Source organism: Neophocaena asiaeorientalis, unplaced genomic scaffold, assembly GCF_003031525.2.
Source record: "Neophocaena asiaeorientalis asiaeorientalis breed wild unplaced genomic scaffold, Neophocaena_asiaeorientalis_V1.1 scaffold177, whole genome shotgun sequence".
Taxonomy (NCBI): Eukaryota; Metazoa; Chordata; class Mammalia; order Artiodactyla; family Phocoenidae; genus Neophocaena; species Neophocaena asiaeorientalis.
This window is the reverse complement of record NW_020172779.1, coordinates 19,410,640-19,426,204: the sequence shown is the minus strand read 5'-3', so window position 1 is coordinate 19,426,204 and position 15,565 is coordinate 19,410,640. Positions and strand designations below refer to the sequence as shown.

General features: G+C 47.3%; 1 protein-coding gene across 1 annotated transcript in view; it reads left to right on the top strand.

Annotated features, from left to right (window-relative positions):
- COL22A1 (collagen type XXII alpha 1 chain) overlaps positions 1-15,565 on the top strand; it is a 233,250-nt gene that overhangs the window by 98,120 nt on the left and 119,565 nt on the right. Inside the window, exons 17-21 of the mRNA XM_024741290.1 lie at positions 396-440; positions 5,619-5,663; positions 5,938-5,967; positions 6,241-6,294; positions 10,003-10,056. Coding sequence (XP_024597058.1) covers positions 396-440; positions 5,619-5,663; positions 5,938-5,967; positions 6,241-6,294; positions 10,003-10,056 — 228 coding nt within the window. The remainder of the gene's footprint in view (positions 1-395; positions 441-5,618; positions 5,664-5,937; positions 5,968-6,240; positions 6,295-10,002; positions 10,057-15,565) is intronic.

Sequence of the window (15,565 nt, the reverse complement as noted above, 5' to 3'; positions counted from 1 at the left end):
CAGTGCAGTCCTGTCCCCGAGAGTAAAAGGTTACTAACAGCCCTAATGCTCATCAATAGATACAGGAGAATAATATAAAATTAATGTGGAAGTTAATAGAGCTTCTGATGTCCTGATGTGATATTCTCTGAGATACACTGTTAAGTGGAAAATAAAGGCAAGTGTAGGATGGCGTGGGAAGATGCATCTGTGAGTCCAAAGGGGACCACATGGAGGTGGCATTGGGTTAGTTGAGGAAGAACTTTCTAGCAATAAGTGCAGTCTGGGAAGCCTTGTCAAAGGGGCCCGGTGCCTTCTGGGGAAAAGGCCAGGTACAGATTTGGAGGTGCAGTGACCTCAGCCTCTTCCGTCTCCACTGCTGCCCCTGATGGCCTCTGTTTCCTTCTTTCCTCCAGGGAAGACCCGGCCCTCCTGGCGTGCCAGGGCCCCATGGAGAAAAGGTAAGCCAGGCCCTGGGGTGACAGGTGGCTCTTGACAAGCAGGTGTGTGAGCTGAATGAATCAGGGCCTGGCGGGGGTGTGTTGGATCGCCCAGGCTGGAGTTCTGGGAACAGAGTGCAGACAAAGGTGGTGAGTCAGGCATTAGAACTCAGCCTACAAGAAATTTCTGGTTATTGTACTGAAACATTTTTTTCTACTTTTAGGAATAAAAATCTATTTAAAAAACAAACAGAAATCCCTATTCTATAACATCCGGACATGTTAAAATTTCGTGCTGCCCTTAAAAGGCTTTTTGTTCTAACGCAGAATATGAACAAGCACAGAAGAAGACCGCACAGACGCCTTTTCCTCTCTCCTTTTCTCCTTCTCTCTCCTCTGCAACATTTAGTTGTTGTTGTTTTTTTAAACCAGAATTAAACTCCTGAAAATGTGCTAGATATTTCATAAATAAAATAAGGTTTTATCTCACCCTGCTGGTCATCTATTTTAGAGCATTTTCACAGCAAGGCTTAACTCACTGAATTTGCTGCTTAGGATTTCTTTATCTCAACAGAAAGAACTGCATGTAAAATTTCTTTGTAAACGTGCGGTGAAACCGTATGAAGGTAATAACCTTCCCAGGCATTCAGGGTCACAGAGGGAAACTAAGAAGGTGTGCTGTGTTCTGGATTATAGTGGGAGGAGTCATGAAATAGAGCCCTGCATTTGAGTACAAGAGAAAGATTTTCTTCCAGATCTTAGGCCCTTAGGAGATACATCAGACTTTGGGTCTGAGAGCAGCTAGGAGAGAGGCTGCGGGGGAGCAGGAGAAGTCCAGCTAAACCAAGGAGGGTGAGACGGGGGATGCCGCGCTTCTCAGCGTCACGCTGCAGGGTTCAGGTGAAGGTCACTGCCCTATCCAGACGAGTTCTCGCTGGGCACATGCTGAAAACAAAGGCAAAGAGAAAGGCTGCTCTCTGACTCTTTACCGAAGCAGACAGGTTATAGTCATAAACAAATAAAAAGATACACAAGCTAAAAAAGCCTCTGTTCAGGAAAGGTGGCTGGAGAGTATTGATCTCTTTCAAGCTTGCTCACTTGGGCTTCAATTCTAGCTGAGTTAATTATTCTCTCTCGAAGTATTTTTAGAGTTGAGATTTACATTGTTACGTTATCCTAGTGTCAGGGTTTTAATGTATTCTTGCAGTTCCTTGACAGGGGATGCTAAATCCTAAAATAAATAGTTTATTTCAAGTCCTGAAGAGGGAATGTGTCTTAAAGTTTGGATCTAGGTGACAGCTCTTTCCCAATACTGTGTGTGTGTGTGTGTGTGTGTGTGTGTGTGTGTGTCTGTGTGTGTGTTTGGCTCCCCCGATTGGTAAGCAGCTGAGTTGTACATTGCCTATTATGATGAATGCAGCAGAAATGGGAAGACGCGGTCAAGGGTCACGGTAGGAAATGGGGCATTCATTGGAAGAGTCGAGAAACCAGTGGTTCTCAGGTGATAGACTGTGTCTTAGCTCATTCTGAGAGAACATCACTGGGACAAATCTTAGCTGCTTTACAATTTGAGAAAGTCATTGGGACCATAGAGCTGACCTTTTAACCCCCCTAACTTTACAGATGAGAAAACAGAGGCCCAGAGAAGTAGGGTGTCTTGTTCAAGACGCCACAGTGGCTACAGACCAAGGTGTATAGATCTACCTGCCCGTACGATGATGTACCGCAGACCTCGGTATCGGGGATGCTCTACCTATTCTGTATTAAGAGTTTTAATGGATCGACTCCATGGTTATATTAGTTATCTTCTGCTGCATAACAAATCATCCTGAACCTGAGAAGTGTGGTCTCGCCCAGTTTCTGAGGGCCAGGAATCTAGGAGCGGCACGGCTGGGCTCCTGCGGCTCAGGGTCTCCCAGGAGGCCGAGCTGTCGCCAGGGTGTAGTTATGTCATCTGAAGAATCCACTTCCAAGCTCACTCACAGGGTGGTTGGAAGCCTCAGTTCCTTGGTGGCCATTGGCCTCATTACACGGTCCTCTCCCTAGGGCTGCTCACAGAAGTGGAAATCACTTCCCTAGAGTGCGTTGTGAGCTCTCTGAGACTGGGGTTTGGCAGGGGGAATCCACAGTCATGTTTTATAACCTCATCCTGCAGCAGTACCTATGACTTCTGCTGTGCGCTACTGGCCACATAGATGAGCTGTGGTACAGCGTGGTCCTGCACAGGATGTGAATCCCAGGAGGCAGGGGCCATCTTAGAGGCTGACTCCCCCAAGGGATAAAATAGATCTTTGAAAAACATGACACCCTCGTAGTGGAAAGAAAGCGATTCAAGGACAGACTAGCTTTTTCAGTGTCCTCATCTCTAAGGTAGGGTAGTATCTGAGAGGAAAAGATTTACTTCATGTCAAGTCCTTGGTACAAGGCCAGGCGTTTAAAAAGGATCCGATAACTATTAGCTATACATACACAATTCTTATGGATGGACTATAGGATCTTAGTTTTCCTTAATAATGGTTTAATACATTTGATCTCATAGTCTGTAACGTTACCTGTGCAAGTGAGAAAACATGCGTTGATTAATTGATTTCATAACTATCATTGAAATTCACTTCTGTGGTGTAATGATGATGAGAAATGCAATGATGAAGACAATAAAAATAAATGTAATAATGAGGCAGGGTGTAAATAAAAGAAGAAAGAGGGCTTCCCTGGTGGCGCAGTGGTTGAGAGTCCGCCTGCCTCCCGGTACCCCAAAAAAAAAAAAAAAAGAAGAAGAAAGATACAGTTATGAACCTCAAAAGATTCATTATTCAGCCACATAATGCTTTCTCTCTCATTTATATATTATATATATTTATGTATATATTTTATATGTATCAATATTTATATATATTATATTTTGTACATTTAAGACGGCCACACAACAGTATTACAGTATAGTTCAGAATGTCTTCTAACAATCATATTAGCAAAATATTAATGAGGTTTGGGGGAGTGTAGGGAAAAAAGACTCCTGCTTGGGAGAGTTGAAGCAGGCTCATGGGGGAATGGAGAAGACACACCCGAGCTGGGTTCTGATTGCGTGCAGCTGGGCTTGCGTCCAGGTCATGGAAGTGTGTGGAGAGGGTATAGGGTGATAAAGAGTGCCGTGTGTGAGCATGTGTGTGCACCCGTGTGTATGTGGGTGGTGGCGTCATGGAAAGGAAAAGCGAGAATGGAAACACGTGTCTGAGGCAGGACCCGGTTATTGCATGTGAGAAACAGAAAGACAGGTACAGCAAGGAAAATCCACACTCGTTAACTCTGTACTTGCCACACACCTTTGCTGTGTGGCTAAAAACTGCTCTAAAAATAGTCTGTTTAAAAAGACATTCTTAATTGAGGTTTTAGAAAAACACCTGATGCTATGTAAAGAGACGTGAGTTTTTCCAAGTCTAAGAAAGCAGTGGGACCATCAGAATTGTGACCGCACCAGTCAGAGGAAACAGGTCCTGTCCATAAGATAGAACCTCAAATGCAATGAAGGGTGACAGACGTGCCCTGAGTCCTTCATTCTTACTCCTCGGCCTTAAGGTTTAATAGATGCTTTCCTATTTATCCAGCAACTCATTTACTCTTTGCCAACTTACTAAACAGTAGTTTTTCAAGGCTTCCTGTGCTCCCTGAGCGAGCCTCTAGGGAAAATGCAGTCATATCTCCAAGCTACATGTGGGAACATTGGCTACAAGCAGTGTCCTCGTTTTAGCTCTAGGGCACTAGGGTAATAACAGTGAAGATTTTTCTGTCGACAGATGTGCCCAATGTAGAACCAAGATGTAGCCCACGCTCTGGAAAACCTGACCTAGCCACAGCCATCAGAGCCTGGCGGTAAGGCAGAAGGAGGCAGAAAACAAAACTTCTGTACATCATGATCTGGTGAAAATGGACAGGCCTTATCACAGCGTCTGTGGTAGTTATTACTTGCTAAGTACTTACTGAGCGCTGACCATGTGCTGAACCCGTGACCGGGCACAGAGGACGCACCATAGGGTGTAACCACTCTCTCGATGTGCGTAGTGCAGAGCCTGCTACGGGCAGGTGCTCACTGGAGAGTGGAGCAAGGGATGCTCTTGAGCAGGAAAGTGGTGGGAAGAGCGCCAGCCAGGTCTAGGCACTGGGTACATAAGTGAGAGCAAGGCTCCTACAGCCTTGATGCAGAGATATGAATGAGACAGAACACTTGCGATTGTTAAGTCAGCCAGCCCACGTGATGGCATGTGTGCTGGAGCACAGAGAAGGAGGTGGTCCCGAGGACTTGCATGGGTAAGCAGGGGCCTTTGGGGTGTGGGAGCCCGCAGGAGCAGGTGTCACAAAGTACCCTCTGTTAACATGACCGTCTCCAGGCCCGTCCGTGTTCTGCAGACGGCATTATTTCATTCTCTTTATGGCTGAGTGATGTTCCATTGTGTATACGTGCGGCATCTTCCTTATCCATTCATCTGTCGATGGACATTAGGATGCTTCCATGTCCTGGCTATTGTAAACAGCGCTGCTGTAAACATTGGGGTGCATGTATCTTTTTGGATTAGAGTTTGGTCTGGATATATGCCCAGGAGTGGGATTGCTGGAGATTATCATATTAAGTGAAGTAAGTCAGAGAGAGAAAGACAGATATCATATGATACCACATATTTGTGGAATCTAAAAAAAAAAATGATACAAATGAACTTATTTACAAAACAGAAATTGACTCACGGATACAGGAAACAAACTTATGGTTACCAAAGGGGAAAGGGGGGAGAGATAAATTAGGAGTTTGGGCTTAACAGATACATACTACTATCTATAAAATAGGTAAACAACAGGGCCTACTGTATAGTACAGGCAACTATACTCAATATCTTGTAATAACCTATAATGGAAAAGAATCTGAAAAAGGAAGTGTATATATATATATATATATATATATATATGTACACACACACACACGTGTGTGTGTGTGTACATATATATATATATATATATATATATATATATATATATATATATATATATATATATATATATATATATATATATATATATATATATATATATATATATATATATATATATATATATGTACACACACACACACGTGTGTGTGTATGTATGTGTATGTATATGCACAAAGGGAACAAAGTACCCTCTGTTGGAACGTTTGTCATTTCTCCGCAGGGCGCCATGGGGCCTGCAGGACCTGCTGGGGTACCGGGCTCGGTGGTAAGTGATGCAGTCACCAGTGGTTGGAATCACGGACTCAGATACTGATAGGACTGTGTAGTTGGGAGAGTTGTTGCCTCTGAGAATGAGGCGGGACTGTTCTGATGACACGAGCTGGATACAAGGCTTTGCCCGCTGAAAATGGGGTAAAGTCAGAGGCGAGTCGGAAATTGCTGCTTCCCAGCATGCCGTGCGCCTACGCGCCATGCAGTGGAGCGAGGGGGGCGATTAGGAAAGTGCCACCGGCTTTGCTGACGTCTGGTTTATCCCTCAGGTGCAGAGAGAGGGCCTGAAGGGCGAGCAGGTAAGAGGGACGTGGGTCCTCCCATCGTGGGGCTTTAGGTGGTGGCAGAAATAGGAAGGCCACCGGCGCGGGGTGACACTGCTTGCTGAGCTCAGGTGGAGCCCTTCAGAGACAGGTCAAGTTATCTCTGCCAAGAATGCAGATTCCCACCCTGGGTCCCCTTTGGGAACTTGGGAAGAAAACTCTGAGTCAGCAAAGGGTCATGCATGGGTGGTGGCCCGGGGCATAAGGACGGGGAGTCATGACTAATTCTGGCTTGTCTTGTGTTACCAGGGAGCCCCGGGACCACGAGGTCACCAGGGCCCTCCTGGGCCACCAGGCGCTCCGGTAAGTCATCCCTCCCCAGCCCGGGGTCCACACCTCTAGGTCTGGAAAATCATAACCATTCTCGCTTCCGAGCTCTGCGTTATTTCAGAAGCTCCTCCCTTTGCCCTGAGTGATGGGGGTTGTTGTCAGCATCTAGCACAGGAGGAAACTGGGCCTTGGAGACTGCAATCACTGGGCACGGATCATGCAGTGAGCAAGTGTGGAGCTGGACTTGAAGCCCAGGCAGCCCGCCTTCAGGGCTCCCGGTCCCAAACATGCCAGGATTGGGGTTTCTGGTGTTCAGTCTGCGGTTTCAGTTTCCCTTCAGATAAAATGGAATAAAAACATTGGACACTTCAATGCCAGTTGAATCATCTCCAGTGCACACTTGCTTTTCACATGTTTCTGATTAACACTGACTTTGCAGTGGTTTGGAACACTTCAGCCTTTGGTTTCTCCCTCTGTTAAGAAATTAATGATATGTAAATAACCATTCAAAGGGACTCTGTGATCATTTTTGATGTGAGTTCAGATACTCAGGATAATTAATAAGAATACAGTAAATTCCACAGGTCAGTGATTGGACCTTTGCTCCTCCTGGTAACATGCCTTTGCTTCTTTCAAATGACTGTTCTACTGAAGGAAATAAAACAACTCTTATCTTGAAATGTCCATAAATCAGATCTATAATTGGATTTATGATAAGGCCCATTCCTCATTAGGATAAATGTATATGTTTTTGCTGGGACAAAACTAGAAGAAACTTAGAAAATGTTTTTAATTCCAGTATAATTAGAACAATTTCACATCGAAAAGTTCAGGTCAGAAAAGCTCCCTTCTGTCTCGATAACCTTAGATACCTTGCTTAACCTTTCCAAGGCTTGGTTTCCGGAGCTCTCCGCCATTGTTACAACTGTTGAGAGATTTAAAGTAGATAATGCAGTGTGCTGTCGATATTTAGCTCTCCGTGCATATATGCCCATGTAGTTCAGAGCATAACTGGCAAGTACTGACCATCTGTACTGTAGTATATTTTACATGCGGACATTTGCATGTTAAGTTTGCGAGGGTGACGTTGTTATTTTCCTGCTTTTACCGATGAAGACTTTGGTACACAGATACTGAGAAGCAAAAGCGAGCTTTGAACCCAGATCTGCCTGACAGACTAGCCCGTGCGCTTTTCATTCCTGAGTGCACAGTGCAGCAGTATCTCCTCTCAGATGCACAAAGGAGAGAATTACTTTAACTTAGCGGCTCCCACTAAGGGATAAGAAGCTAAGAGTGCTCAGCCCTGCTTAATTCATGACGCAGCCTTCTTGATCTCTCACTCGGGGATCTGGGATGTAATAATGGGCCGTCCTTCCCCCTCATGTAAACTTTGTTATGGTAAATGAGGGAGGGAGAGAAGGAAGAAACCTCAAGCACTTGTGGTCACATACTTTATTTTATATCAATCGAAATATTAAGGCTGGAGATATAGGGATGAAAGCACGTGGACTGATCCATGTGAAAGGAGTGTGAAAAAGAAATAATTGTGAGTAGACACTTGCAATCTCTAGATGATTAATGAGAATCCCCTGCATGTGTCATTCCTGTGACCCATTGTATAGGACGAGAGGGTCCTGAACTCAGTACTTGCAAACACCAGAATACCTCAACCCTGCAGCCCAGTGGAGCTGTCCAGGGTTCTGAAGAGGTCCTCTGGGCTACATACTCTTGATAGAATGGGATTGAGTACAATGCACGGTGTTGGTGATGAAATTCCCTTGGAAGGAGTTCAGAAACCCTACCTAAAGACCTTGTGAAAAGTGGGGAGCAGTGATGAGAGACCAGGAGTGTGAGGTTCTTAAGGCCACAGCCAATATCCCTCCTGTCTCTAAATCCACAAGTTTATCACATGGTGGGAACTTAATACGTGCTTATGAAGGAGGGACCCCCATGACAGATATTCAAGAGGGACGTCGGAGCGGGACCTGATTGCAGTCTGAGCTCATAAGGAGCAGTGTGGCCATGGAAGGCGCTTGGGGTTAGGAGCCAGAGCATCTGGTTTCATGCCCCAATTCATCCACCAAGTAGCTTTGGGTTTTTGAACTCTACCCCTCTTATCCTCTTCTGCTTTCCTAAGTTGGAAATCATTGTCAGCGACATCATTTCCTACGTAAATGTGCTGTGAGGGTTAAATGAGTTGATGTAGGAAGCGGTGTTCTGTGAAGCCTTATTAAGCCCAATACCGATATCAATTGTTATTTCTGTCTTTTTCGAACCCCCAGCAGCACCTAGCCCAGGGCCTTCCTCGGAGCAGTTGCTCCCTAAATATTCTTTGGATTGAATCAGATCGAGAATCTGGCTTCAGTGACTTCTGTTGAGAATGGAAAATTTTGAGTCTGTGCTTAGCAATCCCAGAAAGAGGAGCATGTATCCCATTCTCTAAATAGAAACAGTGTACGGCATTCTCCATCCTTGTTGAGCAGGCTTTTTGCATCTTTGATTCTTTCCCCAGGATGAAACAGGTTCTGGTAGTTTTAGCAGTGTTTGGTTGAGTGTAATAAAGAAGGGCCAGCTGGGCAGACCAAATGTGAGACATTTCTTGATGCTTAATGAAAACTCACTTCTGCAGGGTCTTCCTTCCCTTGACGTGTGCCCTGAGCTCACTACGGTAATCCTCGTGAGGAAGGGAGATTTAAACCTTTAATTACTACAGTTTGTACATTCATGTACTCATCTTTATGGTGTTATTAAGGGAAAAGACCTTAGACCTAAATACAGTTCCATCACTTCATAGTTACGCAGACTGTGGCAGTAGTAGCTGTTTGCGTGATAATCGTTACTATTGAAGATGAGGAAGCTGAAGCACAGAGAGGGAACTTCTGGCCCAAATTCACCCGTACAGTTGGTGATAAGAGTCTCCGTTAGAGCTGAAGTTTTCATTTTCCCATTCCCGCTTCATGCCGTATTCTAGGTGACCTCAGTAATACATTTGGGTATAAAGCAGGTGCTGTCAGGAGGTGCTTTGTCAGGGCTTTAGTACCCATTCTTCACGTGGTCCTCACAACCACTCGGGAGGAAAGTTTATTGTCCTCACGCTGGAGATGAGCTACCTGAGGTCCACAGATGCCCAGTGACTTGTCTGAGGTCAGGCAGCAGGAACCTAGCGAGGTGTAACGGGCAGGATTTTACTTAGGTCAGCATGACCTCTTTCCGCACCAGTTGGCTTTTTGTCTTTTGTGGGTTTTGCTTTGTGGAAATTGATCTTTCTCAGATGGTTTCATTTATTTATCCAGACTGTCGTTTTGCATATCGCAGTTGATGGAGAGTCAGATAACCCAAGCCAGTTCTTGCCGAGCCAGCAAGATACAGGGGCAAAGGCACCAGGCTTAGAGCTAAAGACACTTGGATTCCAGGCACCTCTCTTGTGTGCACTTTTTACAAAGCAGTGATGCGAGGCCTGTGGTCCTTACTCTACTCATCTTTAAAGTATGAATGATGGCGCCTACACCTCGGTTGTTAATCACACTTAATGACATCAGATAGGTGCATACATTTTAAGTGTTGTAGATTTGAGGGAATAGGATGTTTTTTTCCCTTCCAACCTCCCAGTTTCCCCACTGGAATGGGATGGTATTCTCCTATCCAATGAGAGTGACAGGGCCAAGTATATCCCGTGGTCTTTACTCAGTATTTACCGTGGTCTGTCTCTCTTGTTTTTTCCCCTTTCTCCTCCTTCTAAAGGGTCTGATGGGTCCAGGAGGCAAGGATGGACCTCCTGGTTCGCAAGGTCTCCGAGTAAGTAAACTGTCTTTCCTTTCTGGTGCCCCAACTCAGCCACACTGCCCCCACCCCCCATTTTAGCTGCTCAGACAGAGGAGGTGACCCCAGTCTTGGGAGCTTGGGATGAATATTGGAAGCAGATTGAAGGCTTAGATTGAGTTCATCAACAGTGGTTGAGGATGGGTTATGTGTTCAGCCTTGAGCTGGGTCCTGGGTCATCTCATGCAGATGAGTCTGTGGTCTGCCATGAGTCATGTATATAGAAACTCACATCCCTGTGTGATCAGAGCCCCAGCAGAAGGAGAGAACACAGGGAAGGGGCAACTGACCCAACCTGGGGGCCAGCCAGGGCTTCCTGAAAGGGGTAATGTTTGAGCTAAGTCTTAAGGAAAGAATAAGAAAAAATAGCAGTGAAAGAATAGAGGTCTGCCAGTAGGCTGTTAGCCACTCCGATCTAAACATCTACATTATTTTTGAATACCATGTCATAATTTCTTATGGCATTTCATTTCATTTAGCCCTTGTCTTTTTATCCAAACGGTGCACACCTTACGGGTTTGAATCCACCAGTAAGCCCAGCTCCTGACACTGTGTTTAAAGGTAGAGGGCGTGGCATCTCTCTCCTCAGCGCCCTCACGGTAAACTGGGACTGACCTCAACTCTGTCCTCAGGTCCCAGCAGGTGCCTGGCGCAGAGGAAGGGCTCAGCTCACATTTCCTGACCTCGAGCCCTTAAGCTTGTAACATATTTTTTAGTTTGTTTTATTCACGTATAGTTGATTTACAACGTTAATCTTTGCTCTACAACAAAGTGATTCAGTTATCCATATATATACATTCTTTCTCATTTTCTTGCCCATTATGGTTTATCACAGAATACTGAATATAATTCCCTGTGCTCTACAGTAGGACCTTGTTGTTATCCACTCTCTATATACTAGTTTGCATGTGCTCACCCCAAGCGCCCACTTCATCCCCTCCCCGCCCTCCTCCCCCTTGGCAACCACAAGTCTGTTCTCTATGTCTGTGGGTCTGTTTTGTAGATAAGTTCATTTGTGTCATATTTTATTTTATTTTTTTTTTTATAAATTTATTTATCTTTGGCTGCATTGGGTCTTTGTTGCTGTGTGTGGACTTTCTCTAGTCGCAGCGAGCGGGGGCTACTCTTTGTTGCAGTGCGCAGGCTTCTCGTTGCAGTGGCTTCTCCTTGCGGAGCACGGGCTCTAGGTGCGTGGGCTTCAGTAGTTGTGGCTCACAGGCTCTAGAACACAGGCTCGGTAGTTGTGGCTCACGGGCTTAGTTGCTCCCCAGCATGTGAGATCTTCCCGGACCAGGGCCCAAACCCGTGTCCCCTGCGTTGGCAGGCGGATTCTTAACCACTGCGCCACCAGGGGAGCCCCTTGTGTCATATTTTAGATTCCACATATAAGTGCTATCCTATGATATTTGTTCTTCTCTTTCTGACTCACTTCACTTAGTATGATAATCTCTAGGTCCATCCAGGTTGCTGCAAATGGCATTAGTTCATTCTTTTTTATGGCTGTGTAATATTCCATTGTATGTATACACCATGTCTTCTTTATCCGTTTGTCTGTCGATGGAGATTTAGGTTGTTTCCGTGTCTTGGCTATTGTGAATAGTGAAGCTTATAGCATCTTTCACTGGTTCACTTAAGAAAACAGCTCCAGGGCACAAGCATCCAGAGACCGTGAGGCAGCCCCTGGTGGTAGTGAGCTCATTGCCCTTGGAGGTGTTAGTTCAGAGTCCGGGTGACCTGACAGATGGCTGGAAATGAGGGTGCTGGCATCTGGCAGAGGCTGCCGCAGTCCCGTGTATGGCTTCACATATGGCCTGGAGATTCCATAGCTCAGTGAAGTGGATGGTGTCACAGATTTGCTGGGATCCACTCTGTCTAAGGTGGTTGGACCCACTGATCACACTGTACACTTCAGTTCTGAGGTGGGCTGACCTGTTTCTGTGACCCAGCACAGACTCCAACCTGTCCTTACCCACCAGTGAACTTCCTCTTTTGGTTTCCAAGCACCTCTGCATCCTGTAACAATCTTGAAATCTCAAGATTCTAAGAGGAGCTTATTGTGAAGGCTAGCTCTGAAGCATGGTAGGGTGTCATGAAGGTAGGGCGGGTGGGAGAAGTCACTTATCCTACTAGAAGACCTTGGATATGTCACCTCCCACTCAACATCACCAGCCCTGGCCTCAGTTTCACTGTCAGTCAGATGGGTCAAAGCTGGGTTGCCTTTGCCTCTGTATGGAGTGAGGATCCTGGACTTTGCAGCAAGATGCACCTGGGTTTGAAGCTCACCTCTACTTCTCAGCAGCTGTGTGACCCTTTAAGACACCCAACCTCTCTGAGCCTCTTTACTTTGTTATGGTGGGAAGGCAACCCAGCCGGCTGAGTTGTTGTGAGGAAAAAGTGCCCAGCACTTTGTGGGCAGCAGGACGCGGCAGCTGTCACGGCACTCGTTCTCCTGACACACTCATGCACAGTCTCAGGAGAAAGCAGCAATCCTGTGTCCTATGGGACTGACGTTTAGATGACCCTTATCTCATCTTGCCTTGAAGTGCTCCAAGTGTTACTTTTCCTAATGCAGTGTTAGATGGTGAGTGGAACTCTTGATGCAAGGATGACTGCGAAGGTTTTTTGTTTTTTTTTTAAATCTATATCTTTATTTAATTGGCTCTTATTAAGGGGAGAGGGGACAAATCTTGCCTGGAGCTTGCTTGTCTAGGCCCACGCTTCCTTGGCCGTGACTTCTTGGCACCCCAAAAAGTGTTCGTATGTTGCCCAGGGACGGTTGTTGTCCTTCCCAGAAACACCTCTAACCCCTAAGAGTAATAATACCAGCTACCCACGCAGCGGGGGGCAGGGGCCTTGGGGATTGGACGCGTGCCCCAAGAGTGGAGATTTGAGGAGTAAAAGAGGGGGACCCAGAGAAGCAGTCAGGGTAGGACTGGGGTAGGGGTGCACATATTGAGTCGCTGAGCTCCATCTAAGTACCAGGCCTCCTGACAGTGCTGGGGAAGGGCTGCCATCCCTCTATCCACGGACGAACAGCAGGCTCAGCCACCAGCGCCTCTCAGGGACGCACACACAGGACCGTGTGTCTCTAGGGCCTTCTTCTTTCCTCCCTTCTTCCCTTCCATGCATCAGTCAGCCAGCAAAGCCCACGAGTGCCCTGACGAAGCACAGGTGCTGTGCTAAATGCTCTGGGATCCCTGAAGAGATTATGGTCTCCGCCACCGGGAGCTCACAGCCCATGGGACTTGAGACACACGAACAGTGAAGCCAGATGCCTCCGTGGGGACCAATAAAGACTGTAAGTGTAGAGAGGACAGAGGGAGCTCAGTGGAGAGAGGCCATGGGGCTGGGAACAGGGAGCGTGGTATTTGAGGCAGCCTCGCAGGAGTGAGCGGATTTCAGCAGGAACAGATGGGGACACTGAAGAGAGTAATTCAGACACAGGGAGCCCCCCCCCACCCCCGCCCGAGAGGACCTCCTGCCTCTGGACACTTGCTCACGTCCATCTGCTTTTATCCGGCTCCCCGGTCTCCAGCTCGGAAGCGCATGTGTAAGTAAAAGGGCCACACACGTGGCTTTTACTTCAGCCTCTGCCAGCGTCCTACGAGGACCCTGGACTGATTTCTCTTCTTTTTTTCTGTTTCTCTTGTCCTTTCCCATCTCTGCCATTTTTCTTCTACTAGCCCTTCTCCCACCCCTGCATCTTCTTTGCTCCCTTTTCCTTCCTTCCACAAATTCGTCAGTTCAGCAAATATTTCTTCATCATTTCCTGGGTGATGGGCATTGTTCTAGGCAAGTGGGGTCCTTCAGTGAGAAGAATAAAGATCCCTGCCTTCGAGATGCTTACGTTCTGGTAGCAAGGAAACGAATCATGCTGATTAGCATTTAAATAAACAATTCTGGAAGAGCCACGGAGAAAGTCGTGTTTGGGTGGGTTCTCAGGAGGTGAGGGAGTTGGCTGTACGGGTAGCTGAGGGGAGAGCAGAGCAGGCAGAGGAAACAGCTAGAGCTGAGGCCCTGGGGCAGGCGGCTGCTTGTGTGTCAGCACAGAGGCCTATGTGGCCAGAGCGAGCAAGGGCCCAGCATGGAGGAAGCAAAGTCCTAGAACTGGGAGCAGGTTCATGTCAGGCCTCGTGGGCCATTGTGAGGGTCTTGGCTTTTACCGTGAGCGACGTGGGGCTGTTGAGTGTGTTCAAAACTGTTTTATTATGAAAAAAATTAAACACATACAAAAATAAGAAAAAGAAAAAGTGAAGTAACCCCCTTATCCCCCAAGCCCATTGCAGCGCTTGCCGAGTCACTGGCCAGTGGGTTTCACACCCTCACCCACTAGCACCCACTGCTGGGTGAGTTGGAAGCAATTTCAAACAGCATCACATTGCGTCTCTAAATATTTCAGCACGTACGTAAAAGAAACAAAACCTTAATACCGTCATCCCGCCTAAATCTATGAAAAAGCTTCTTCGAGTACTCACTTTGGGTTCACCGTTTCCTGGACTGTCTCATACATTTCTGGTTGCAGTTTGTTCATACAGGATTTGGGGTGCAGACGTGGCGTGGCCCAGGTTACATTCTAAACGCATCCATCTGGCCACCATGTTGAGAACAGACTGCAGCAGGAGGAGAGCGATTAGGGAGGGGATGATGGCAGTGACCCAAAGAGAAAGGGAAGAGGGCGTGGCCCAGACGGGGGTGGTGGGGTGGGCGTGGCTGGGAGGAGCGCCCGTCCTGGGCCAGGTGGTCTGCCAGTCAGGGGGGACGCTGAAGCAGGGGCGGAGCCCTTGCCCTTGGCCTGAGAGACCCAGTGTCTAGCAGAGGAGGGTGAGCCGTGAGTCACAAGGCGTGGTGGTGAGGGTGTTAACAGAGGGTGTGCCGGGGAGCACAGGAGGGCTCCTCTCGCGTCCTGCCTCCTCCAGCGAATGGGGTAGGATGGCCAAGCGTGTCCCTGGGGACCCCGTCCCTCCAGTGTCATTGGTGATCTCCTGACTTGAGCTGCTCCATCCCGGGGGTGTTGCTCCTCAGTGGCTTCACCTGTGGACAGACAACAGAGGCAAACGGTGATGTTGGCGTGGGCTGGGGGGCAGCTTCCTGTTCAGTCAGCCTGTGGCTGAGTCAGGAAAGCCTGAGACAGGATGATGACTGATTCAAAGCAGTATCCCTCTCCTTCCCACACTGTGACCTGCCGTTCCCTGCTTCAATTGAATCGTCACTCTGAGAGCTGCTAATGTCAGCGCTCAGGCTGTGACAAGAGAAGAGACGAGACAGTGACAAGCCGCAGGGACCTGGGAATTGAGATACTGAGACTAAAACACGGGGCGGGGAAAGGGATCCGGGCCCTTTATTTTAGAGATTAGCAACCGGCAGACAGTGTAGTCTGTGGCGAGGTGAATGCACTCATTTTGGACAAAGCTGGTATTTTTCCACAATGACATAGTGAAAGGGGAGGGGCAGGAGCCAGGCACCCTCTTCCCCATTCCCACCCCCT